This window comes from Chiloscyllium plagiosum, unplaced genomic scaffold, assembly GCF_037043375.1.
Source record: "Chiloscyllium plagiosum isolate Xiang-an unplaced genomic scaffold, Cpla_swu_hap1 HiC_scaffold_22, whole genome shotgun sequence".
In the NCBI taxonomy this organism is placed as follows: domain Eukaryota; kingdom Metazoa; phylum Chordata; class Chondrichthyes; order Orectolobiformes; family Hemiscylliidae; genus Chiloscyllium; species Chiloscyllium plagiosum.
Genome location: NW_028270160.1, coordinates 27,288,477 through 27,315,590, shown reverse-complemented (window position 1 = coordinate 27,315,590; position 27,114 = coordinate 27,288,477). Strand labels below are relative to the sequence as shown.

The 27,114-nt window shown below is 39.6% G+C and overlaps 1 protein-coding gene across 2 annotated transcripts in view; it reads right to left on the bottom strand.

Annotated features, from left to right (window-relative positions):
* Positions 1 to 689: 689 nt before the first annotated feature.
* The window catches only part of lsm1 (LSM1, U6 small nuclear RNA associated), a 28,845-nt gene continuing 2,420 nt past the window's right edge, over positions 690 to 27,114 (bottom strand). Inside the window, exons 1-4 of one of the 2 annotated variants that reach the window (XM_087998896.1) lie at positions 15,397 to 15,427; positions 8,687 to 8,755; positions 4,167 to 4,282; positions 690 to 3,283 (exon numbers count right to left, since the gene is read on the bottom strand). In XM_087998896.1, the coding sequence (XP_087855022.1) occupies positions 3,113 to 3,283; positions 4,167 to 4,282; positions 8,687 to 8,755; positions 15,397 to 15,412 (372 nt within the window). In that variant the 5' untranslated portion in view covers positions 15,413 to 15,427 and the 3' untranslated portion in view covers positions 690 to 3,112. Of the gene's footprint in view, positions 3,284 to 4,166; positions 4,283 to 8,686; positions 8,756 to 15,396; positions 15,428 to 27,114 lie in introns of those variants that run through there. The other variant, XM_043712723.2, reaches the window with a different exon arrangement.

Sequence of the window (27,114 nt, the reverse complement as noted above, 5' to 3'; positions counted from 1 at the left end):
CACGTATTCTGTAGGAATTCTGTTCTCAAATGTTGAGATTACCTGACGACAGAGCCTTTTGTATTTGTCCAGGGTTGCTCTTTCTATGTAATGGGGTCCAACTTACAGGCTCAGACTGGCTTCCACAATGTCTTTGCTTTTAAGTTTGGGACATCTATGACATGGGTTTTGGTCCTCAGCTGGCTGTATAATACCGCCTTCACTGTGGGAGAATCCTCCATACAAACCACATGGCTGACCCAACAAAGCATGCTCACTCGACGAGGTCAGCTGCACTTTGGAAGAACTTCGATGTTAGAGATTTTGTCCTATTTTGCATATAGGTCTTAAATCAGAGAAATGGAATATATCAAGGTGTTTCACATGACATCCGCAGATTATCTATGCCTAATACTCATTGAGAAATATGTACAAACTACTACCTGGTAACTTTGATCTTTCTTTTGACACAAACTCCATGCTCTCTCTAAAGCCTGTTAGTAGGCGAGCCTGCTAAATGCATTTGAATAACAGAATTTCTACAGTGCAGAGAGGGGCAATTTGGCCAAACAAGTCTGCATTGATCCTCTGTAGAACAACTCAGCCAAATCCACCCTATCCCCATAACCTCACATTTATAATGGCTAACACCCCTGCAGTCCCCCCTCCCCTCTCAGAGATTGCTCATCTCTGGGCACTATGGGGCAATTTAGCATGGCAATCCCACCTAACCTGCACATGTTTGGACTATGGGACATAACCGCAACACCCAGCAGAAACCCATGCAGACACAGGGAGAAGGTCCAAACTTCCTACAGACAGTTGCCCAAGGGTGCCCGTGCTAACAACTGTGCCATGCCAGTTTGCCAAGGGATGGGTGATTTCAGGTAAAGTTGCAGGTCAAATCAGTAGTTCAGAAGGCAAATCCAATGATGGCATTTATTTTGAAAGGATTCGAATATAAAAGCAGGAATGTACTTCTGAGACTCCACAAGGCTCTGGTCAGACCACATTTGGTGTATTGTGTGCAGTTTTGGGCCCCATATCTCAGGAAGGATGTACTGGCCCTGGAACGTGTTCAGAGGAGATCCATGAGATTGGTCCCAGGAATGAACAGCATAACATATGAGGAATGCTTGAGGATTCTGGGTCTATACACAGTGGAGTTTAGAAGATTGAGAGGGCTCTAATTGAAACTTAAAGAACACTGAATGGCTTGGACAAAGTAGATGTTGGGAAGATGTTTCCATTGGTAGGAGAGACTAGGACCTGAGGGCACAGCCTTAAAGTAAAGGGCAGACATTTTAGAACGGAGTTAAGGAGAAACATTTTCAGCCAGAGAGTGGTGAATCTATGGATTTCACTGCACAGAAGGCTGTGGAGGCAGGTCATTGAGTATATTTAAGACTGAGATAGATAGGTTCTTGAGTATCAAGGGGATCATGGGTTACAAGGAGAAAGTGGGAGAATGGGGTTGAGAAACTTATCAGCCATGATTGAATGATAGAGCAGACTCAATTGGCTGAACGGCCTAATTCCTGTTCCTATGTCTTATGGTGTTATTGGAGGGGACACTATCAAGACTGCAAAATCTCTGAACTAAATTGAGGGGTGTATTGTTGATAGTGACTGTAGGGGCTTGGAGTTTGTGACCAGGGCCAAGTTGGTACAAGATCTCTGTCACTTACAGACTTAATGTCATTCAGCGGCTTGGGCAAAGCAATAAATAAGAAACTGAATGTCCCCTGGCTTATGTGTTATGAGACAAGGGACGATACAACTGGCAAATTACAGTTCATTTAGCTATTCTATGCTCTTTATGTGAAACTTAAGCCTTTGCAGATTGAAGGGGTTACTGTCTATCCTGAACCGAATGTATACCCCTATGTTGAGATCTTTGAACTATAATCATGTTGCACAGCCAAATATATCTTTATGATAAAATGTGTATTAGTACTTTGAGATCTGAACTGGATAGTTCTATCTTCAACACATTTGCTTCTAAAATCTCTCCACAGATGGACTAAGCAAACACTTCTTACGTAACTTCAATATAGGCACATTTCTAAGGCATTTTATGTGCTGCTCCCAGAGAAATATGTTATTTATGAAGCAATATATATTGTAGGTCAACTACACAGAAGACATTCCTTCAGCAGTAAGTCAATATACAAAATTCCTGATGAAGGAAATATCGATTTTCCTGCTCCTGGATGCTGCCTGACCTGCTGTGCTTTTCCAGCACCAAACTCTCGACTCTAACCTCCAGCATCTGCAGTCCTCACTTTCACCCAATATTAAAAACTTGCAAAGTAAATATAAGACATAACCAAGTAACAGTAGATCAGTTTCAGCAAATTAATTTAATCGTTGGAACTATGAAAGAAACCAAAAGTAGGATAAAACTTGCCATTTTCACAAAACTATACCAAAATATGCTGACCCTCCAGAGTGCTACTAGTGGAAATACAAATTTTCCACGTAAAGGAATATCTTAATACTACTTTCCTGCTCACAAGTAGCCAGGAAGAGTGCAAATTAGGTCATAGATAAGTGTATATCAGCAAATGTTATTGTGAGATTGCCATATAATAGATTATCGATGACGTATTCACTCACTGCTCACAACTTTCAATATGGTGTTATTTTGCATTCAAACAAGAGAACTGATCTGTGCATAAACAAGATCCTACAATTAACAGAGGGATGAGTTGAAACTATGCAAATTATGAAATGAATGATATTTTTATTTTTGGTAAATACACAGCAAGATAATGTAAGAAAAACCTACCGACACATTGATTGGTATGGCACATCCTTTCGCTGAATGGAAAGCCCATCACGTGTGATTAAAGCTTCATTGTCTTTTACTGTTACATTTTCAGATTGATAGAGTGGATTTCAACAACCCATAAATTAACTCAATGCATTTTTCTATTGCTTTGTTGCTGTGTTTTAAAAAGCACAGCAAGTCCATTGTAAAATGTCTGTTAAAAACTTTTTTTTAACATATGGAGTTCATTCATTTATAGTTATCATCTATCCCATTTCAGCAGTGAAACCTACCAACTCCAGTCATTTAAAAAAAGGTGATGTGGTAAAGTCTGGTATTGTATTCTTAATAGTGATTTCTTTAGTATTCATCAAGAGTATCTGTACGGGGGACAGATAATCCTCGTTCTCTCAAAGCTTCACTTTTTGCCTTTTCTGCCTCTTGTTTTTCATGCTGTTGAACTCTTTGAGCTTCCAGGATCTCCTCAATAGACACCCTCTGTAAGGGAGTATCCGTCTCCCTTTCCAGATCCTGTAAGGCAAAATCAGCCATTAAAGGAATGCAATAGAATATCAAATTTAAACAAGACCATCATTTTGCTTGCTGAATTAGAGGAAAAGTACTGCAAATCTTAATCCAATAATGACAATAACTTATATTTATATTGTACCTTTAACAAAATAGTATCCCAAGACACTTCACAGAAGCATTATGAACATAGTATGGTATCCAACCACATGAGGAGACAATGGATAAAATGACGAAAAGCTTGATCAAAGAGGAGTGTGTGTAAAGGAAGAAAATAAGATAGAGAATGCAGAGGTGTACAGGGGACATGTGAAAACTCTGGTTAAGGCAACTGAATGCACAGCCACCAGTAGTGGAGCAATAAAAAATGGGGATGCACAAAAGGTCAGGATTAGGGGAGTGCAGAGATATCAAGGAGTTATAGTGCTGCAGATTACAGAGATAGATAGGAATAAGGCAACAGATGGTTTGACAATAAGGAAGGAAATTTACAAATAAAATATTGCTTGACTGACAGCCAATGTAAGGCAGTGAGCGCTGTCCTGAAAGGGGAAATGGTACTTGCTATTATTTAAGATATAAGCAGTCGAGTTTTGAACAATCCCAGGTTTACAGAAGATAGAGTGGGAGAGACCAGCCTAGAGTGCATTTAAATATTTAAGTCCAGAGGTAATGAAAGAACAAATTCTGGTTTCACCAGGAAATGAGGTGAGACAGGGACATCAAGCAATGCTATCTAGGTAGAAGTAGGTGGTGTAATCAATGGTTAATTAATTTTTGCAAAGCAGAACATCAATCTAAAGTTATTCTCCAATTTTCTGTCAATGTTTTGATTAATATGGTTCAAAAATAATGAAGTAGGAAATCAGAGAAAAACTAAACTCACTATTTCCCCCAGAAGCACCACATTTTCTCCTCGGACAACAAAAATCCCTCTGGGAATATCACCGTATTTTCTTCCTACGTGGATTCGTTCCACTGTCCGATGAAGAACCAAATTAGCTGCAACACAGTGATGGAAGCATAAACATAATTGCCTTGGTGATTAGCATGGATTCCACTCTCAAGAGATTTTAAATCAATACATGAAGAAGATCACTACACGATCATCAATAAAAGCACATTTTTTGTGTTGTAATTGCATTGCAATTCTACAGCTTAATTCAAGCTTAATTCTTAATTCACACCTAATTCTCTCTAAAGGTTATACTTAAAGATCATACAGTGAAATGTAAAATAAAGATCTCAGTCATAACAGATTACAGGACAGTATGAACCTAGATCTGTTAGGATGAAAGTGTCATGAGGATTAGTCTCAAACTTACATCCCAGGGGGCAATGTGATATGTCACATCACAATTTTTGCTAGGATAGTCTCAACTGTTATATATAAAATTAATTTTTAAAAATTTTTTTATATCAGAGTTGTATGAAATGATACTTATTTAACTCATGAATTGAACAGTTTGAAACATGCTGGTCAAAACTGTTGCTACATTTCTATTCAATCCAAACCCACCATAGTTTTACCTATGATAATTTTCATCAAAAGAAAAAGTACCATTTCTCCACAACATCATCACTGAAGTAGATGTGCATTGGAGATTTGGGAAAATCAAGTGAATATGTCGACAAAATAAGCTAACATGTGCAAAGTTCAAATTCAAAGAGAGCTCTCCTATTACCCCAAGGTAAAATTCCAAAGTCAATTTCAAACTGCATGGTTTCAGATAAACCACATTGGATAGTATTTCACAGTCAATATGTATTTGACATAGGGTTTTCACTAATTCTTTCATTGAATGTAGACATCACTGGAGGGCCAATATTTGTTGCCCACTCCTAATTACTCCTGGACTCAGTAGTTTGCTAAGGCATTTCAAAGGTCAGTTTACAATCAACAGCATTGCTGTGGGTTTGGAATCACATGTGGGCTGGACCAGGTAAGACAGATTTTCTTCCTTCAAAGGACAAGTGAGCGGGATGGGTTTTTAAGTCAGTGATCGTTTTACGGCCGCCACTACAGATTTATATTCCAAATGTAATGCCACATATTCTAAATCTAAAAAGCACATATTCTTGTTGTATAATGTTGCCTTATTCAAATAATGAGGGAACATTCAGGACTGAAAGGCATGATCCGGATGTGATCAAGTCAATTTTACCCAGAGGCAGCATTCTGATTGGTTTTCAAAGGTTCAGCATAGTAACATTCACTTGATTGATTCCGGCATCTAGCTGCAGTCTTGGGTGTGAACAATACAGGAGAAAAATCCAGTCTGCAAAGAGAAAACATCCATCTCTCTCTCCCGTTTGTATGGATAAGGGAAAGAAAACATCTAGTAGTTAGTTACTGCCTCCATCTTTCTCTGTAAGTTCCTCCCTCTACAAAATCCCCTGTTGAAAGAAGGGGGAAAGCCATCTTAAGAGGCATTGAAAAGGCGAATCCTCAACCAGTGAACAAAAGAGAGGAAATCAGAACATCCACAACTTCATAGTATTAGCAAAGAATTAGAAGGAGTTGAAAGAAGGCCAAAAGGAAACAACACATCAACATCTGAGATCCAGAATGGTACCAGAAATGTGCTTCTCTGACCTTTTTGTACTTCCCCAACACCTATAATACTCATCTCTTGTCTCTTTTGTGGGTTTGTATCTGTATGGAAATTTTAGAAAGGGGTAGATTTTTAATTATAGATTTATATGTTAATAATTCATGTCTCCTTATCGCTATTGGTTAAAATAGTTTTATCACAATAAGTAGTTGTTTTCCTGTTCATGAAAACCTGGTGTGCACATTTATTTAACCTGAATTAGACAATTAGATAAAATTGTGCAATTCAGTGGTTTGATATTTGTGACAAATCTGGGAATAGTGGGGTTGGATTTCCAATGCACTACCCTCTTGAGTCATGACAGGAGTCACATTCTACCCTCTGCTGTGTGACATTTTGACATATTTGCTGAGAGGTGAGTGAGTGGAAATGACAGCTATATTAAACTTTCCATCCAAAGATCACCTTGATATGCTCTATAATGATGTGGTTCTTCAAGTTCTAATTACACATTAGTGTTAATCATTTCTCTGTTTAGAGTCATAGAGATGTACAGCACGGAAACAGACACTTTGGTCCAACCCATCCATGCCGACCAGAAATACCAACCCAATCTAGTTCCACCTGCCAGCACCCAGCCCATATTCTTCCAAGCCCTTCCTATTCATATACCCATCCAAATGCCTTTTAAATGTTGCAATTGCACCAGCCTCCACCACTTCCTCTGGCAGCTCATTCCATACACGTACCACCCTCTGGGTGAAAAAGCTGCCCCTTAGGTCTCTTTTATATCTTTCCCCTCTCACCCTAAACCTATGCCCTCTAGTTCTGGACTCCCCCACCCTAGGGAAAATACTTTGTCTATTTATCCTATCTGTGCCCCTCATGATTTTGTAAACTTCTATAAGGTCAACACTCAACCTCCAACGCTCCAGGAAAAACAGCCCCAGCCTGTTCAGCCTCTCCCTATAGCTCAAATCCTCCAACCCTGGCAACATCCTTGTAAATCTTTTCTGAACCCTTTCAAGTTTCACATCATCTTTCCAATAGGAAGGAGGCCAGAATTGCACACAATATTCCAACAGTGGCCTAACCAATGTCCTGTACATCAGCAACATGACCTCCCAACTCCTGTACTCAATACTCTGACCAATAAAGGAAAGCATACCAAATGCCTTCTTCACTATCCTATCTACCTCCAACTCCACTTTCAAGGAGCTATGAACCTGCACTCCAAGGTCTCTTTGTTCAGCAACACTCCCTAGGATCTTGCCATTAAGTGTATAAGTCTTGCTAAGACCTGTTTAAACTACTTGAACAACTGAAGTTCAGTGGAAAGCAACTTCTCAGGCCAATAAACCTTAGCAACTGCATTTTGATATTTCTGACATAATTGCTGTACAACCTGCCGTCTCCTTCGCAACTAGTTGCACTCTCAAACTCAGAATCTAAAAATGAAGCAATTCTCAAACATTACAGAATCTGTTACAACTCTCAACCCATTGCACAATTGCTGAAATGATGAAAGCAAACGTCCCAGCCAGAGCACTTATCCTGCATTCATGCCTAGCACCTGAAGAAGGAGCGAAGCTCCAAAAGCTTGTGTTTTAAAATAAACGTGTGGGACTATAACCTGATGTTGTGTGATTTTTGACCTTGCCCAACCCAGTCCAACACCGGCACTTCCACTTCACAACACCTAACAGAGAATCCTCAGGGAAATCTCCTTGAATCCATTCTATTTTGCAGTTTCAAAGTGGGGCATGTCATTAACAGGTTTTTTTTCTATTGGCAATAATATTCCTTTGCAGACTGATGATCTCTCCTGCTGAAACACATGAAGTGACTTGAGTTACTCTAAGCAGATAGAGGCAAAATTACGAAGGGATAAAGAAATCATGGGTTTATATCCAGGATCAAAAAGAACTGTTGAGAAAAGTCACTGACAAACTTGACACAAAATATTTCCCATCCCTCTGAATTGTACAAGAACAATAAACTCTCCTAAGATGTTTGGTAAACACATTTTTCTAACTATTAAAAGGCCAAAAAAATGAAAATGTTCTAACTGAGATGGTTGAAAAACTAAGTTTGATTTTTCCAATTGTGAACTTCAGCGCTCTGCAGGCCTACTTGAACAAAGGGCCATATTTGGACACTTTCAAGAGACAATTAATTAATCTTGCTCTCAACACAGTATAAAACTCAATCTTCCAAATGCACAGAAATTCCAGCTATAGAGCTTTGCATAGTCCCCTTTTTTGAACTGCTCCTCTTATATTTAAAAGCTCAATCTTGATTTTATTTAACCACATTTGTTGGAGTACTTGTCAGGCTATTATAAACTACTGGCTTGGCATATGAACATCTAAATCTCTTGATGTTCCTTGTGACCACCAATATCAATTTCTTTATTAACTATTCCTTTCAATTGTGTCAAGGTGCATTCTGCCAAGTAGTCATATGTGAAATGTTCTTAAAACATTAAAATGGGTATTCTAACTTTTCATACCTCTTCACTTCTATTTAATTTCTGGGAGGAGTAATGATATTCCTATTACATTTGTACTGCTTCTGCATTCAATTAAAACAATCACAATCTGAATCTGAACAATTCTATACTTCCTGTGATGGGTCTTAATCCAATGCTAAAATCTCTCCCAGCTCGAGTGATCTGCAATAACCGTACTGATTCAAATCCATCACCACAGCAACACAACAATTCTTTTAATTGTCTATGGAGATATTTAACAACTTTGACCACATGGCCAATGCAACTTTCAATGATCAAAAATGATTGATCCACCACAATGCTTAAATAACTTTATTTTGTTCCCATAATAATACTTACCAAATTGATCTACACTCCTTAAATATCCTATTAATGTTCTCCCATCTCGAAGTACTACTAAATGTTTCTCTGTTAATAAAAAAAAGAGAGATATTTTATGTAGTACAATTAATCATAAGAGTCCAGTGAAAAAATAGTCTTGCAAACTGATAGGAACAAACTAAAGGTAATTTTGCTCTGTACTTCAACACAAGTACACAATTGTACTTTGGAACGCTTGAAGGTCCCATCCCTAAATGACAATGCACAGTACAGGACCTTCCCTATTGAAGAGTAAACAGAAACAGAAGTTGGTAGACATAGACATCAATTTGGACTTGAGTCAGATGGCCTGTTTCTGTCTGCGAATAAACCATTATTAAAACTTTGAATCTATGTTGTGTGAAGGTTAGCGCTTGATGTCTGACATTCCTCTGACTGCTATCTTAACTGAGGCATTAATCTATGAGGTTTCAGACTCATACTCTGCTAATTACAAAAACCAACAGCTTTTATCCTTGTGATGGTGCCTATCTGTCACTGCCATACTTCTGGTGAAACCTGCATTCATTCCTTTGATATCTTCAAATTCAACAGTTCCAATGCTTTCCCCAATGCCCCCCAAGCCAGCACCAGCACCATTCCCCCAGCCATCACCACCACCACCACCTCCAACTTCCCAAGCTTCACCTTCTGTTCATCCAAAACCTTGATGCTTGTACTCTGTCTTGAACCAAATCCTACTTATCCATTATCCTGTGCTTTTTGACCTCCCATGGCTATCAGTCTTCTCAAGCACATCAAATTTAAACCTTACAGACTCCTTCATTGCAGATACTGATTTTTTTCTTCATTCAACATATATTAATGGCCAAACAATTCATAATCCAACAATTTATATTTCTCTGAAGTAGTTAACATTGTTCTTGCCTTATTCCATTCTCAATTATTTAATTGTAGCTCGCATCATCTGAAATGGCTTCTCTTCCTGCTCCAGCACCAGTTTCACTGGTGTCTCTGAAACATTTAACTGTCCTCCTCAGTCAAAAACACAACATCCAAAAACAGAGCAGTGACTTTCACATCAACACTGATGACACCCAGCTCCATGTCACATCACCTTCCTTGACTCCTCTACTATTTCTAAGTTATCAGAGTTTTTAACATCCAATACTAGACGTGCCAAAATTTGCTTAAAATCATACATTGGGAAGATTGAAGTCATTATTTTTCATCACCATGCTAAAACTCCATCTCCTCGCTCTGACTGTTATCACTTTGTTAGCATCTGTTAAGAGGCTGAACTATCTTTGGAAGCTTGGAATCATGTTTGATACAAAAATGTGCTTCCAACCACAGATTCGTGCCATCACTAAAACTGCATATTTCCACCTCTTACATCATCTCACTTTGCCCTGTCTCAACCTGTCTGCTGCTGAAACACTCATGCATGCCTTTGATAGTCTGGACTTAACTATTTCATGCTGGTCAGGCTCCCACATTCTACTATCTGTAAACTCAAGGCATTAGAAAACTCTGCTTCCTATGCCCTTACTTGCACCAAATCCCAATTCCTTGTGCGTGCCGCTTACGTTCACACATCAGTTTCTGGCTAAGTAATAACGACAGGCATTCAATTTTAAAATGCTTATCCTTGTTTATAAATCCGTCCAAGACCTTGCTCCTCCTGTTTATTACCTCATCCAGCCCTATAAAATTGGAGACACCTCCACTCCTCTTATTCTGGCATCTCAAAACTTTCCCAATTTAATTGTTTTACCATTGTTGAGAATGATTTCAGTCAATGTTCCCACTAATTTCTCCGCCCGCTGTTTGGACCTCTGAGGTTGATGTGAGGGAAAGGCTGGAGAAACTGGGAGTGAATGCATCAGCACAGCATTAACATGCTGTTTAAAGTGAATACACAGCCACAAAGATTTCAGGGAATATTGATTTCAGATGCTTGGGCACTACGATCATGAACTCCACACATAAAACACCATCCACATTTCTATCTCTTTGCTGCTTTAAGGCATCCTTTAAAACCTACTTTTATGACAAAGTTTTTGGATCAACTATCTTCATATTTTCTGATGCCAAATGTCGACACATAATGGTCTCGCATAATGCCTCAAAATATTTTATTACTTTAGAACTGCTACGGAAACAGAGGTAGTTGTCATAAATAAATGGGCTGTTTTCAATATTGAATTAATAGCATAAGTTGAGAATATTCCCCCCTTTTATCAATTAAATTGGTTAAACATTAAAAATGACATCGCAGTCATTTTATGACGCAAGGTATCCTTTTGGAATTTTGAACATAGGATGAGCACACATTTCAGTAGATGTTGCCATTTTTGCTGCTACATTGTTTGAAAACGGTCCTGTTCTGCATACTAAAAATGCATTGTCTAGATGAATATTGGCATCTTTTAATTTATGAATTGAAATACAGCAATCTGTCACTTACATCAAGGCTATTAACATGAAAATGATACATGGCAGTTTATTCTGAATAAAAGATTTTCCAAACATCTGTGACCCTTTGATTCTCATTGAGTAAACAAGAAGCAGAAGAATTCTTTTCTTTGCAAATAACCTCAAGTGGATTAAAGCACCTAGCAGCATGCTGTATGCCAACATTTTGAGAGGAATTTCCTTCATTTGTTGAGACAATCTAAAAGAGGATACATACATAAGAAAATTCACCCAGCCTGGGGAGATTGCTTTATCTTCATACATCAGAGTTGTGGAGGTAACTTTGTTCATGTGGAATGCAACTTGACAGGGCTGCTGATTTGGAAATATTTCATGATCTGTGAAATTAATTTGTAGGTCATGCAGCTACAGAACCTTCCTTCTGATTACATATTCCTATAGCTGTTTTTGTCTCTTACAATAAATATTTTCCAAACGCCCCTCAAATTCCTGTTTTGGTTAGAAGTACCTTCATTTTGTTTCAACATTAATTTTGCATTACATCTCTGTGCAACTTTTTGGTATCATTTTCCATAATAGATATAAATAAATGTTTTTAATAAAATACAAATTGTTTCAATTTTAGAAGAAACAGTATTAATATGAGGTCAAAAAAGAGGACAAGAATGAAAGGTATGTTACTAAAAGCTCTTGAATTGACACAGCAAGGTCCTATATGTGTAGCTGCAGGATTCAGGCCAACCATTTTAGTAAACCAATTATATTTCAAATTTTAAGACGTGAAAAATCGTTATTCCATTACTTGAGAGCTTTAATTTTGAGCCAATCAGCTCTTGAACATAGAAAAATAAAATGGACCAAATAACTTTGTGATGTCATTAAACAGATGAGGGCGAGTAGCATTATCTCAAGTCAAATGTTAGATTAATGTGATTTGCCTTACTGCAAAGTATTTGTAAATAAGGGACTGAAAATGAAAGATAATTAAATTGCTGATGAGGTAGACTACAACATTGAAAGTGGTTGTTCTGGCTGAGACTTTCCTCTTTTGTTGTGAGCACAGCGACAGAAACACAGGCAACAGGTTTTGAGGGCAAACTTTCATTAGCTTCAGAAGATTACATGAAGATAGTTAGAAGCCATTTTATTTAAGTTGAGTAAAATGGCTCACTGATGGAAGAAAACTTAGCTTGCTCACTGTTTGTTATTATTCCACTCAAAAATAAGTTACAATGAGCCAGCATCTCTTCGCCAAGGGCTCCGCCGCTGATAACTAGCATCCTAATGCGTTATCCAGCTCTGTCTGCAGTACAATAGAGGTTGCTGGAAATGTTCCCATTTTCTCTACAAATAGGGCAGGGACCATATTGTTCAGATAGCATAGTTCCCCGTTCTTGTAAATGGGGAACAATTGCCCGATAACATTTTACATTCAAAATAAAAATAAGTAATTGCTATTGAAATTTCATACGAAAATCACTAAACTTACATAAGTGAAATGGAAAATGGAGAGATGGACTGCTAATACTTCATGTGCTGCCTGACCTATTGCAAGTTCCCAGAATTCTCTGTTTTTCTTTCTAGTTTCCAGAAGTGATTGTCTATTTCAACACAAAAGCAAAATAGTATGAAGCTCCTTGAATTATGTACCAAACAGTAGAATCCATAGCACTGAGTGCTTGATGTTATTTCAACGCTGTTTATTTTATTTCCCTTCAGAAAGAAGCTTTGCTTATTAAGTGATTCATTCAAGAGTGGAATGCAAATTCAGAGAATGTTCTACAAATCAGCATTTCACAGCAATCTTCTCCATTTTACAAGGCACTATGCAATAGTTTCTCGATCCTTTCGCTCTGTAAGAGAGGGAAAAGAGCTAAATATTGCTATGATGTTCTTAATGATAGCAGTGGAAGAGAACTAGGAAAGATGTAAAACAGGTTGAAAATTTGCAATCACTTATATGACTACACAAAGTCCAAATATCCCCCATGTAATAAATCTATTTCTATCCCGCCAGTCATGCTATCTTGAAAGATCAAGTGGATCTCTATGGCATAGATTAGAGGGGTTGGAAATGCTCAATCAGCTGGTGAATGGGAATATAAGGGCAGTAGGAGTAAACCCAAGAGGGAAATCAGGAAGACAAAACGGGGACATGAGATAGCTTTGGCAAATAAGGTTAAAGATTAGGATTAAGGAGAACCCGAAGAGATTCTACAAATACAACAAGGGCAAAAGAGCAACTAGGGAGATCAGCAAGACAGTCTGTGTGTGGAATCACATGAAATGGATGAGATACTAAATGAATATCTAGTATTGCACCAGTATTTACAGTGGAGCAATTGGAAGCTATAGAACTTTGAGAAATAAACAGCAATATCTTGAAAAGTGTCCAAGAGGAAGACGTACTGGGCGCCTTAAAATGCATCAAGGTGCATAAATCCCCAGGACCGGATCAGGTGCATTCTAGAACTTTGTGGTAAGCTAGGGAAGTGACTGTTGGGCCCCTTGGTCAGATATTTGCACTGATGGCCACCAGTGAGGTGCTGGAAGACTGGAGGGTGGCTAATGTGGTGCCATTATTTAAGAAAGGTGGTAAGCAAAAGCCAAGGAAATATAGAGCGATGATGGTAGAGGGTTGTTTCTTGGACTGGAGGCCTGACCAACAGTGAGCCGCAAGGATCAGTGCTGCGTCCACTGCTTTTTATCATTTATATAAGTGATTTGTATGTGAATATAGGAGGAATAGTTAGTAATTTTTTAAATGACACCAAAATTGGTGGTGTAGTGGGCAGTGAAGGTTGCCTTGAAATACAATGGGACCTTGATCAGATGGGCTGAGCAGTGGCAGATCGAGTTTAATTTAGATAAATGTGAGGTGTTGCATTTTTTTTAGGCAAATCAGGGCAGGACTTTTATACTTTATGATAGGGTCCTGGGGTGTGTAGTCAAACAAAGAGACCTTGAGGTGCAGGTTCATAGTTCTTTGAAAGTGGAGTCGCAAGTAGACAGGGTAGGAAAGAAGGCGATTCATATGCTTGTCTTTATTGGTCAGTGCATTGATATCATGTTGTGGCTATACAGGACATTAGTTAGGCAACTTTAGGAATACTGTGTTCAGTTCTGGTCTCCCTGCGATAGGGAAGGTATTGTTAAACTTGAAAGGGTGCAGAAAAGGTTTACAAGGATGTTGCCAGGGTTAGAAGGTTTGAGCTATAGGGAGAGGCTGAATAGACTGGGGCTATTTTCCCTGGAGTGTAGGACACTGAGGGCGACCTTGTAGAGGTTTATAAAAGCATGAGGCACATGGTTAGGATGAATAGCCAAGGAGTTTTCCCCAGTGTGGGCGAGTCTAAAATTAGGGGGCATATGCTTAAGGTGAGAGGAGAAAGACTTAAAAGGGACTTAAGGGGAAACTTTTTCACACAGGGTGGTGTGTATATGGAATGAGCTGCCACTGGAAGTGGTGGAGGCTGGTACAATTACAACATCTAAAAGGCATCAAGATGGGTTCATGAACAGGAAGGGTTTAAGAGGGATATGGACCAAATGGGACTCGGCTAGTTTAGGATGTCTGGTCGCCGTGGACAAGTTGGACCTGACAGTCTGTTCAGTGTTGTACAACGTGATAACTGTATAACTCAGCGAAGAACATCGGTCTGCACATTCTCAGGCAGCCCTTGTCATTACCTCCTCTTTGGTCAAAAAGGAGAATTTTGTCAGTATACTTGCTTGCTTTGCAAAAATTATTTTTGGATCATATGGTTTAAACTTTTCTGAAAGGGCAAAGCTATACTTTTAAAAGAACTTCCTGACTGCATCAGCACAGAAGCTCCTCCAGATAGCACCAGAAAGGGAAATGGTGATAGCTCACAAAGGTTAAGTTACCATGGGGAAAACTGACTAAAATGACTGCTGTACTAATGTTGACCTATTTGAACTAGGAGTAAAAGCTAGGTGGATAGAAAGAGCCAAGTTTATATCATAGGAACAGATTAATGCTAGAAAAAGATGAGGATGCAAATGTAAGAATACAAATTAAGGATTAGCAATTTTCTTTCACACAACTTTTTGCATGTTGATGAGGAGAATCTGTGGTCCAATTTTGCCTTTTATGTTCATTCTTTTTTAAGTATACAGGTAACAGTCAACTGGGCACTGCCAGGCACGTGTTCAGCAGCTGGACAGAGTTAGATTAACCAGAATTTGTTTTCAACCACAGGTGGATGATGGATAGCAGAAGGTGTAACCAATCCTTCTGTATATGTAGGAAAAAGACAATAGCCAACCTAGGCATTTTGCCATCTTGCAAGTAGCAGTCAGACATAGCAAACAATGATCGTGCCAATCAGTTGAAGGAAACGGTCTGGAAAAAAATATGCAATATTTACAGTGTACATTCTGTTATAATGAGCATAATCAGCTAAATCTGACAGATTATACAAATAGCTCATTATACTTTGTTTCAAAACAGAAAGTTTTTAGATCTGAGGAATTTTTACAAAATAAATAGAGGAATGCAAGAAAATACTGTATAAACTAACAAATAAAATCACTAATGAGGAGTCAGTGTCAAATGTAGTGTTAACCAGTGGGGAGGAATCCTTTCCTGACTATGCTATCAAATTATTGAAGCCTTAAAAGGAAAGTAATTTCTCACACAAAATCTTTTTCTCAGAAGGTGTACTTTGGCAGTGGCTCACTACAAGTGTTTTGTGGATAAAGCAATTGAGAAGAACCATGCAGTTTCTTCCTAATGTTGGCTGGACTGTCATTTTGGAAACTAGTTTTGAACAGCCAGGTACTCTGTTGCACCTTTGATATGAAGAGAGTAAATATGACCTTTGAAAATTTCCTTTGCTCAACATAGTAAATTATGTTCAGGTCTGGACCATGGGGTATGGCAAAACCCTCTCTAACATGGTTTAGTTTCAGCAAAAGACTTAAAGACAATGAGTGAATTTTGGCGGTGGAAGGGTATAACTGTTCTGATATAAAATGATACTCTCTACTCATCAAACACACACATGCACATCAATGTACTATGTATACAGGGACTTCAATCTTAAACACTCTCAGGTGAGGCAATGTCTAGTGGTATTAACATTGGATTGTTAATCCAGAGACCCAGGTAATGTTCTGGGGAGAAAAGGGCTGAAAATGTGTTGCTGGAAAAGCGCAGGTCAGGCAGCATCCAAGGAACAGGAGAATCGACGTTTCGAGCATAAGCCCTTCTTCAGGAATCTTATGCCCAAAACGTCGATTCTCCTGTTCCTTGGATGCTGCCTGACCTGCTGCACTTTTCCAGCAACACATTTTCAGCTCTGATCTCCAGCATCTGCAGTCTTCACTTTCTCCTCGAATGTTCTGGGGACCCAAGTTGATTCCTGCCATGGCAGATGGTGCAATTTGAACTCAGTTAAAAAACACCTGGAATTAAGTCATAAATCCATTGCTGATTGTTGGGATAAAGCTCATCTGGTTCACTAATGTCCATTAGCGAAGGAAGCTCCTATCCTTATATGGTCTGGCCTACATATGACTCCAGACCCACAGCAATGTGATTGATTCTTAACTGCCTTCTGGGTAATTAGGGATGGGCAATCAATGCTGGCCTTACCAGTGACGTGCTCACCCCATGAATGAATTTTAAAAAAGGGTTACTGCATAAAGACTGGAGATTTATTTTTCTATTCACAGAACTTATAGTAGGTAAGCTCCTTTTATGAGAGTGTAAAGACAAGTATACTATCCAATCTGGAAGCCAGTTTCAGTACTACAAATATTTTTTTTTAAAAACCATTATTCCCATGGATGATCCATTTACCAATGTTTAGTTTATACTGAGAATTTATTTAAAATAGCTTTTTACCACTACTATCTGGTCTGAAAAGAAAGATAATCCCAATTCATTGAATAACAAATAACTAATGGGAAAATAGCCCTCTTCTATGAGCAAGATTCTCACAAGCTTTGGATGCATTAAAAAAGAACTTCAGACTCGAAGCTCTATCTGGTTTTCAAAAGTGATTCTTTCAAAGTAAAGTTTAACTGTTTGAAATACTAAAAGGGGTCACGAGAGCAATACTTTCAATATCAAATGCTTTATGTCAAAATATACATGCTTGGTGTTATAAGTTGCATAATATTTTCCTTCTTAAAATACCTGAGAAAAAGTATGTCTTAAATTTAATTTTATACTGTACATTTTTGTATGTCATGATGTTCATAGTCGTGCAACAATATTTGATGTCAAACAATGATGAAATACATTACTACTTTCAATTGATGTGAAGGTCTGTTAACTTTATAGAATCAAACTTATGTCTATAGTACAGCAAAAGGTTCTTTAAATGATATTTATAATATACACTTTTAGAAATAATTTCAAAAGAACACTTAGCACTTTGTACTTCATGTGGGAAATCAGTCTCTGGTGCACTGATGGCTAGTGCTGTATGTATTAACACTTCCCACAATTACTATAATCAAATATGAACAGAGCCCCCAATGGCACACTCATAACTTACACTCTTATGTCTGTAGTTTAGTGCAGATCATTGAATACATTGTGGAAAACAGACAAGACATCTACACCTGGCTCCACACACCTGAAGTAACCATCATTCTGTGTTACAGTTGATCTGGATTGCTAAATGCTCAGAGTAGGTGTAAAAGACTCATATCTTCCATTCTACGCACTGGCTTATGAGCAATTTCACCAGATATGTATCTCATTAGCTTGCTCATACTAGTTGTACATATACAATTCATTTTGATATTTCCTGAATATAATGTGAACTTTTCTTTCCTATTTTAATTTATGTATACTAAATCCATCAGTTCTCCTTTATTCATTGTTGTACCGTTTTCAGAAAACTCCAATAAGCTTGTTAAACAATTTTCAATTCACAAATTCATCCTGATTGTGCCCAACCAAGTAATCATCAACTAGTGTCTACTTATCTCATCGTTTATAATAGATTCTAGCATTTTCCCCGATTACTGATGTTAGGCTAATAGGTGTGTCCTTGCCTGTTTTCCCTCTCAGTCTCTTAAATAGTGGGGAGACATTTGATACTTTTCAAATCCACAGGTATCTTTACAGAATGGACAGAAATTTGAAACATAACCTTCAATGCAATGACAATCTCTATAGCCAGTTCCTTCAACACTCTGGGATGAATTGTTTCAAGCCAGGGCACTTATCAACTTTTAAGACCCATTGTTTCTCTAGAACAATCTTCATACTAATTCTGAATTCTTTCAACTCATTATCCTCAGTCACAGGGATCTCTACTTTGGAGAGATTTCTGGTATTTTCTTATAAAAACAGACAAAAATAAATCATTTAACTTCTCTCTCATGTTCCGATTCCCCATCATAAATTCTACTAACTTTACCCGTAAAGGACCCATATTTGTTTCAGCCAAATATCTACATTTTAAAAACTTTACTGAAGCTTTTACAGATTGGTTTTCATGATTTTTGCTAGATTTTAGTCACCCAATGAGAGTATATTCCCTTATTGTCAATGGCTTTTAGCAGATTGACTATAGCTCAACATGACAATAATTGAGTACGCACAGTGAGTATATTCTCTTACTATCAAGCTACTCGAAAGATTGGTTAAAGCTCGATGCGACAACATTTGAGTATACTAGGAGTATAATGTAAGTATATTCCATGCCTGTCAATGTCCTTTACCAGAATTACTTCAGCACAAGGTGATAATGGAGTCTATTCCCTTATGGAAGAAGGGCTCATGCCCGAAATGTCGATTCTCCTGCTCCTTGGATGCTGCCTGACCTGCTGCGCTTTTCCAGCAGCACATTTTCAGCTCTATTCCCTTACTGTCAACGTCCCTCATCAGACTGACTACAGCTTGACATGACGATAATTGAGTCAATTCTCTTCAGGACAGGCAGCTTTATGTTCCAGGATACAAATGCGACAGGAAGGATAGAAAGGGAGGCAAGAGAGGAGGGGGAGTGGCATTTTTGATAAGGGATAGCAGTACAGCTGTGTCGAGGGAGGATATTCCCGGAAATACATCCAGGGAAGGTACTTGGGTGGAACTGAGAAATAAGAAAGAGATGACCACCTTATTGGGATTGTATTATAGACCCCTTACAGTCAGAGGGAAATTGAGAAACAAACTTGTAAGGAGATCTCAGCTATCTGTAAGAATAATAGGGTAGTTATGGTAGGGGATTGCAACTTTCCAAACATAGACTGGGACTGCCATAGTGTTAAAGGTTTAGATGGAGAAATTTGTTAAGTGCGTACAAGACAATTTTCTGATTCAGTATGTGGATGTACCTACTAGAGAAGGTGCAAACCTTGACCTACTCTTGGGAAATAAGGCAGGGCATGTGACTGAGGTGTCAGTGGGAGAGCACTTTGGGGCCAGAGACCATAATTCTATTCGTTTTAAAATAGTGATGGAAATGGATAGACCAGATCTAAAAGTTGAAGTTCTAAATTGGAGAAAGGCCAATTTTGACGGTATTGGAAAATGGGAAGCCTTCAGAAATGAGATAACAAGAATCCAGAAAAAGTATATTCCTGTCAGGATGAAAGGAAAGGCTGGTAGGTATAGGGAATGCTGGATCACTAAACAAATTGAGGGTTTGGTTAAGAAGAAGGAAGCATATGTAAGATATAGACAGGATAGATCGAGTGAATCCTTAGAAGAGTATAAAGAAAGTAGGAATATACTTAAGAGGGAAATCAGGAGGGTAAAAATGAGACGAGATAGCTTTAGCAAATAGAAGTAAGGAGAATCCAAAGAGTTTTTACAAATACATTAAAGACAAAAGGGTAACTAAGGAGTGAATAGGGCCCCTCAAAGATCAGCAAGGCTGCCTTTGTATGGAGCCACAGAAAATGGGGGAGATACTAAATGAGTATTTTGTATCAGTATTTACTGTGGAAAAGGATATGGAAGATATAGACTGTAGGGAAATAGATGGTGACATCTTGCAAAATGTCCAAATTACAGAGGAGAAAGTGCTGGATGTCCTGAAATGGGTAAAGGTGGATAAATCCCCAGGACCTGATCAGGTCATAGAGTCATAGAGATGTACAGCAAGGAAACAGACCCTTCGGTCCAACCCGTCCATGCCGACCAGATATCCCAACCCAATGAAGGCCCACCTGCCAGCACCCAGCCCATACCCCTCCAAACCCTTCCTATTCATATACCCATCCAAATGCCTCTTAAATGTTGCAATTGTACCAGCCTCAGGTGTACCCTAGAACTCAGTGGGAAGCGAGAGAAGTGATTGCTGGGCCTTTTGCTGAGATATTTGTATCATCGATAGTCACAGGTGAGGTGCTGGAAGACTGGAGGTTGGCAAACGTGGTGCCACTGTCTAAGAAAGGCGGTAAGGACAAGCCAGGGAACTATAGACCGGTGAGCCTGACCTCGGTGGTGGGCAAGTTGTTGGAGGGAATCCTGAGGGATAGGATGTACATGTATTTGGAAAGGCCATAAGACCATAAGACATAGGAGCGGAAGTAAGGCCATTCGGCCCATTGAGTCCACTCCACCATTGAATCATGGCTGATGGGCATTTCAACTCCACTTACCCGCATTCTCCCCGTAGCCCTTAATTCCTTGTGACATCAAGAATTTATCAATTTCTGCCTTGAAGACATTTAGCGTCCCAGCCTCCACTGCACTCTGCGGCAATGAATTCCACAGGCCCACCACTCTCTGGCTGAAGAAATGTCTCTGCATTTCTGTTCTGAATTTCCCCCCTCTAATTCTAAGGCTGTGTCCACGGTCCTAGTCTCCTCGCCTAACGGAAACAATTTCCTAGCGTCCACCCTCTCCAAGCCATGTATTATCTTGTAAGTTTCTATTAGATCTCCCCTTAATCTTCTAAACTCCAATGAATACAATCCCAGGATCCTCAGCTGTTCCTCATATGTTAGACCTCCCATTCCAGGGATCATCCGTGTGAATCTCCGCTGGACACGCTCCAGTGCCAGTATGTCCTTCCTGAGGTGTGGGGACCAAAACTGGACACAGTACTCCAAATGGGGCCTAACCAGAGCTTAATAAAGTCTCAGTAGCACAACAGTGCTTTTATATTCCAACCCTCTTGAGATAATTGACAACATTGCATTCGCTTTCTTAATCACGGACTCAATCTGCATGTTTACCTTTAGAGAATCCTCAACTAGCACTCCCAGATCCCTCTGTACTTTGGCTTTACGAATTTTCTCACCGTTTAGAAAGTAGTCCATGATTAGGGACATGATTAGGGATAATCAACATGGCTTTGTTTATGGGAAATCATGTCTCACAATCTTGATTGAGTTTTTTGAAGTAGTAACAAAGAGGATTGAGGGCAGAGCATTAGATGTGATCTATATGGACTTCAGTAAGGCGTTCGACACGGGTTCCCCATGGGAGACTGATTAGCAAGGTTAGACCTCATGGAATACAGGGAGAACTAGCCATTTGGATACAGAACTGGCTCAAAGGTAGCAGACAGAGGGTGGTGGTGGAGGGTTGCTTTTTTCAAACTGCAGGCCTGTGACCAGTGGAGTGCCACAAGGATTGGTGCTGGGTCCTCTACTTTTTGTTATTTACATAAATGATTTGGATGTGAGCATAAGAGGTACAGTTAGTAAGTTTGCAGATGATACCAAAATTGGAGGTGTAGTGGACAGCGAAGCGGTTTTCCTCAGATTACAACAGGATCTTGACCAGACAGGCCAATGGGCTGAGAAGTGGCAGATGGAGTTTAATTCAGATAAATGCGAGGTGCTGCATTTTGGGAAAGCAAGTCTTAGCAGGACTTATACACTTAATGGTAAGGTCCTAGGGAGTGTTGCTGAACAAAGAGACCTTGGACTGCAGGTTCATTGCTCCTTGAAAGTGGAGTCGCAGGTAGATAGGATAGTGAAGAAGGCGTTTGGTATACTTTCCTTTATTGGTCAGAGTATTGAGTACAGGAGTTGGGAGGTCATGTTGTGGCTGTACAGGACATTAGTTTGGCCACTGTTGGAATATTGCGTGCAATTCTGGTCTCCTTCCTATTGGAAAGATGTTGTGAAAGGGTTCAGAAAAGATTTACAAGGATGTTGCCAGGGTTGGAGGATTTGAGCTATAGGGAGAGGCTGAACAGGCTGGGGCAGTTTTCCCTGGAGCGTCGCAGGCTGAGGGGTGACCATATAGAGGTTTACAAAATTAAGAGGGGCATGGATAGGGTAAATAGGCAAAGTCCTTTCCCTGGGGTTGGGGAGTCCAGAACTAGGGGGCATAGGTTTAGGGTGAGAGGGGAAAGATATAAAAGAGAACTAAGGGGCAATTTTTTCCACACAGAGAGTGGCACATGTATGGAATGAGCTGCCGGAGGAAGCGGTGGAGGCTGGTACAATTGCAACATTTAAGAGGCATTTGGATGGGGTATATGAATAGGAAGGGTTTGGAGGGATATGGGTCGGGTGCTGGCAGGTGGGACTAGATTGGGTTGGGATATCTGGTCGGCATGGACATGTTGGACCGAAGGGTCTGTTTCCATGCTGTACATCTCTATGACTCTATTTCCATGTCCCAAATCACTGGCTATAGTGTGCTATGATGACTATGGAGTACATTCTGTACTGTCCACATCATATGTGAGACAGACTATAAGTCAACATGACAATAATCGAGTCATCTCCCTTACTTTCTATGTCTCCAACAGACTGGCTACAGGTCAACATGATAATAATTGAGTCTATGACCTTACTGTAAATATTCTCTATCAGTGTGACTGCAGTTTGACATACTGATAATTGAGTATCTGCCCTTATTATCAACATTCTGTATCAGAATTATTACAGTTCAACAAGATAATAATTGAGCACTTTCCCTGCCTATAAATGTCCACTATTGGATCGACTACTTGTCAACATGATGATAACTGACTTCAATCTCCTCCATCAGATGGACTACAACTCAACTTGACTATAACTCAATCTATTCCCTGACTGTCAATGCCCTTTATCAGACTAGCTAAAGCTTGGTATGATGATAATTGAGCATATACCCTTGCTGTCAATAGCCCTCTATTAGACTGGCTACTGAACGTAGGTTTGCTCGCTGAGCTAGAATGTTCTTTTTCAGATGTTTCATCACCATACTAGGTAACGTCTTCAATGAGCCTCCTAATGAAGCACTGGTGGTATAGCCTGCTCTCTATTTACATGTTTGAGTTTCCTAGGGTTGGTGGTGTCATTTCCTGCGATGACATAATTTCCTGTTCTTTTTCTCAGAGGGTGATAAACAGGATCCAAGTCAATGTGTTTGCTGTTAGAGGTTTCCTCTAATTAGTTTCATTTAGTGATGACAAAGGTGTCATCCAAATCGCGGATCCAAACTTTGGGTTGGATGGTTGGCAGAAGTGTTTGTTCAAGTCTCTGCATTACTGCCACTGCTAAGAACCCTGATATTGGAGATCCCATGGGTGTTCCATCAGTTTGTCTGAAGGATGAGAGGAAACCTTCAAGACCATCAAGAATACCCTTACTGGCATAAAATTCACTAAAAAGAGGAGAAAAACAATAACAAAAAAGAAACCACCATTCCTAAACGTTGCAGTAGAGCAAACAGCCATTGGGGAACTTCAAACCAGCATCTACAGGAAAACAACACATACAGACCAAATATTGCACCACAGAAGCAATCGTCCCAACATCCACAAACAAAGCTGCATTCGAGCACAGAGGAACTACGCAGGCCAGAGGAAAGTCAGCTATACAGTGTATTCAAAAAGAACACGTACTCTATGAACACAGTCCACTGATTTCTCAGCAACAAGCAGACAAAACATGTTCAGAAACCCTAGTCATTCTCCCCTACATCAAAGACATATCAGAAATGACTGCCAGACTACTGAGACCTCTTGGCATCATGGGAGCCCACAAACCCACCAACATTCTAAAACAGCAGCTAATGAACTTGAAAGACCCTAACACAAACAAGCAAAATTAATGACATTTACAAAGTACCTTGCAAAAAGTGTAACAAACACTAGAATGGACAAACAGGCAGAAAACTAGCCAACAGGATACATGAACATCAAGTAGCCACAAAACGACATGACCCACGCTCACTAGTATCCTTACATACGGATGAGGAAGGACACCACTTCGACTGAGACATCCATCTTAGGACAAGCCAAATAGAGACATGCATGAAAATTGCGAGAAGCATGGCATTCTAACCGAAACAAACACATCAACATGGACCCCATTTACCACCCCCTGAGAAAAAGAACAGGAAATGAAATCACCATGGGAAATGCTGTCACCACAGGAAATGATTCAATCACCCTATGAAACTCAAACATATAAATAGAAAACAGGATACATCACCAGTGCTTCAGCGGGAGGCGCACTGAAGATGTTACCTATCAGACTGGCTATAACTCCCCATGATGATGATACTGTATTCCCTTACTGTCAAAGTCCTCCATCAAACTGGCTATAACTCCCCATGATGATAATCGAGTATATTCCCTTACTAGGAGAAAGTGAGGACTGCAGATGCTGGAGATCAGAGCTTAAAAATGTGTTGCTGGAAAAGCGCAGCAGGTCAGGCAGCATCAAAGGCGCAGGAAAATCGACGTTTCGGGCATAAGCATTTCTGAAGAAGGGCTTATGCCCGAAACGTCGATTCTCTTGCTCCTTTGATGCTGCCTGACCTGCTGCGCTTTTCCAGCAACACATTTTTAAGCTATATTCCCTTACTGTCAATGTCCTCTATCAGGCTGACTATAACTCCCTGTGATGATTAGAGTATATTCCCTTACTATCAATGTCCTCTATCAGGCTGACTATAACTCCCTGGGTAATGATAATAGAGTATATTCCCTTACTGTCAATGTCCTCTATCAGGCTGACTGTAACTCCCTGTGATGATTAGAGTATATTCCCTTACTATCAATGTCCTCTATCAGGCTGACTATAACTCCCTGGGTAATGATAATAGAGTATATTCCCTAACTGTCAATGTCCTCTATCAGACTGACTGTAACTCCCTGTGATGATGATAATAGAGTATATTCCCTTACTGTCAATGTCCTCTATCAGGCTGACTGGAACTCCCTGTGATGATGATAATAGAGTATATTCCCTTACTGTCAATGTCCTCTATCAGGCTGACTGTAACTCCCTGTGATGATGATAATAGAGTATATTCCCTTACTGGAGAAAGTGAGGACTGCAGATGCTGGAGATCAGAGCTGAAAATGTGCTGCTGGAAAAGCGAAGCAGGTCAGGCAGCATCCAAGGAACAGCCCTTCCTGAAGAATGGCTTATGCCCGAAACGTCGATTCTCCTGTTCCTTGGATACTGCCTGACCTGCTGCGCTTTACCAGCAACACATTTTCAGCTCTATATTCCCTTACTGTCAATGTCCTCTATCAGGCTGACTGTAACTCCCTGTGATGATGATAATAGAGTATATTCCCTTACTGTCAATGTCCTCAATCAGGTCGAGTGTAACTCCCTGTGATGATGATGATAATAGAGTATATTCCCTTACTGTCAATGTCCTCTATCAGGCTGACTGTAACTCCCCGTGATGATGATGGTGATGAGTATATTCCCTTACTGTCAATGTCGTCTATCAGGCTGGCTGTAACTCCCTGTGATGATGATAATAGAGTATATTCCCTTACTGTCAATGTCCTCAATCAGGCTGACTGTAACTCCCTGTGATGATGATAATAGAGTATATTCCCTTACTGTCAATGTCCTCTATCAGGCTGACTGTAATTCCCTGTGATGATGATAATAGAGTATATTCCCTTACTGTCAATGTCCTCTATCGGGCTGAGTGTAACTCGCTGTGATGATGATGATGATAATAGAGTATATTTCCTTACTGTCAATATCCTCTATCAGGCTGACTGTAACTCCCTGTGATGATGATGGTGATGAGTATATTCCCTTACTGTCAATGTCGTCTATCAGGCTGGCTGTAACTCCCTGTGATGATGATAATAGAGTATATTCCCTTACTGTCAATGTCCTCTATCAGGCTGACTGTAACTCCCTGTGATGATGATGGTGATGAGTATATTCCCTTACTGTCAATGTCGTCTATCAGGCTGGCTGTAACTCCCTGTGATGATGATAATAGAGTATATTCCCTTACTGTCAATGTCCTCTATCAGGCTGACTGTAACTCCCTGTGATGATGATAATAGAGTATATTCCCTTACTATCAATGTCCTCTATCGGGCTGACTGTAACTCCCTGTGATGATGATGATGATAATAGAGTATAATCCCTTACTGTCAATATCCTCTATCAGGCTGACTGTAACTCCCTGTGATGATGATGGTGATGAGTATATTCCCTTACTGTCAATGTCGTCTATCAGGCTGGCTGTAACTCCCTGTGATGATGATAATAGAGTATATTCCCTTACTGTCAATGTCCTCTATCAGGCTGAGTGTAACTCCCTGTGATGATGATAATAGAGTATATTCCCTTACTATCAATGTCCTCTATCAGGCTGACTATAATTCCCTGTGATGTTGATAATAGAGTATATTCCCTTACTGTCAATGTCCTCTACCAAGCTGACTGTAACTCTCTGTGATGATAATAGAGTATATTCCCTTACTGTCAATGTCCTCTATCAGGCTGACTGTAACTCTCTGTGATGATAATAGAGTATATTCCCTTACTGTCAATGTCCTCTATCAGGCTGACTATAACTCTCTGTGATGATAATAGAGTATATTCCCTTACTGTCAATGTCCTCTATCAGACTGACTGTAACTCCCTGTGATGATGATAATAGAGTATATTCCCTAACTGTCAATGTCCTCTATCAGACTGACTGTAACTCCCTGTGATGATGATAATAGAGTATATTCCCTTACTGTCAATGTCCTCTATCAGGCTGACTGTAACTCCCTGTGATGATGATAATAGAGTATATTCCCTTACTGTCAATGTCCTCTATCAGGCTGACTGTAACTCCCTGTGAT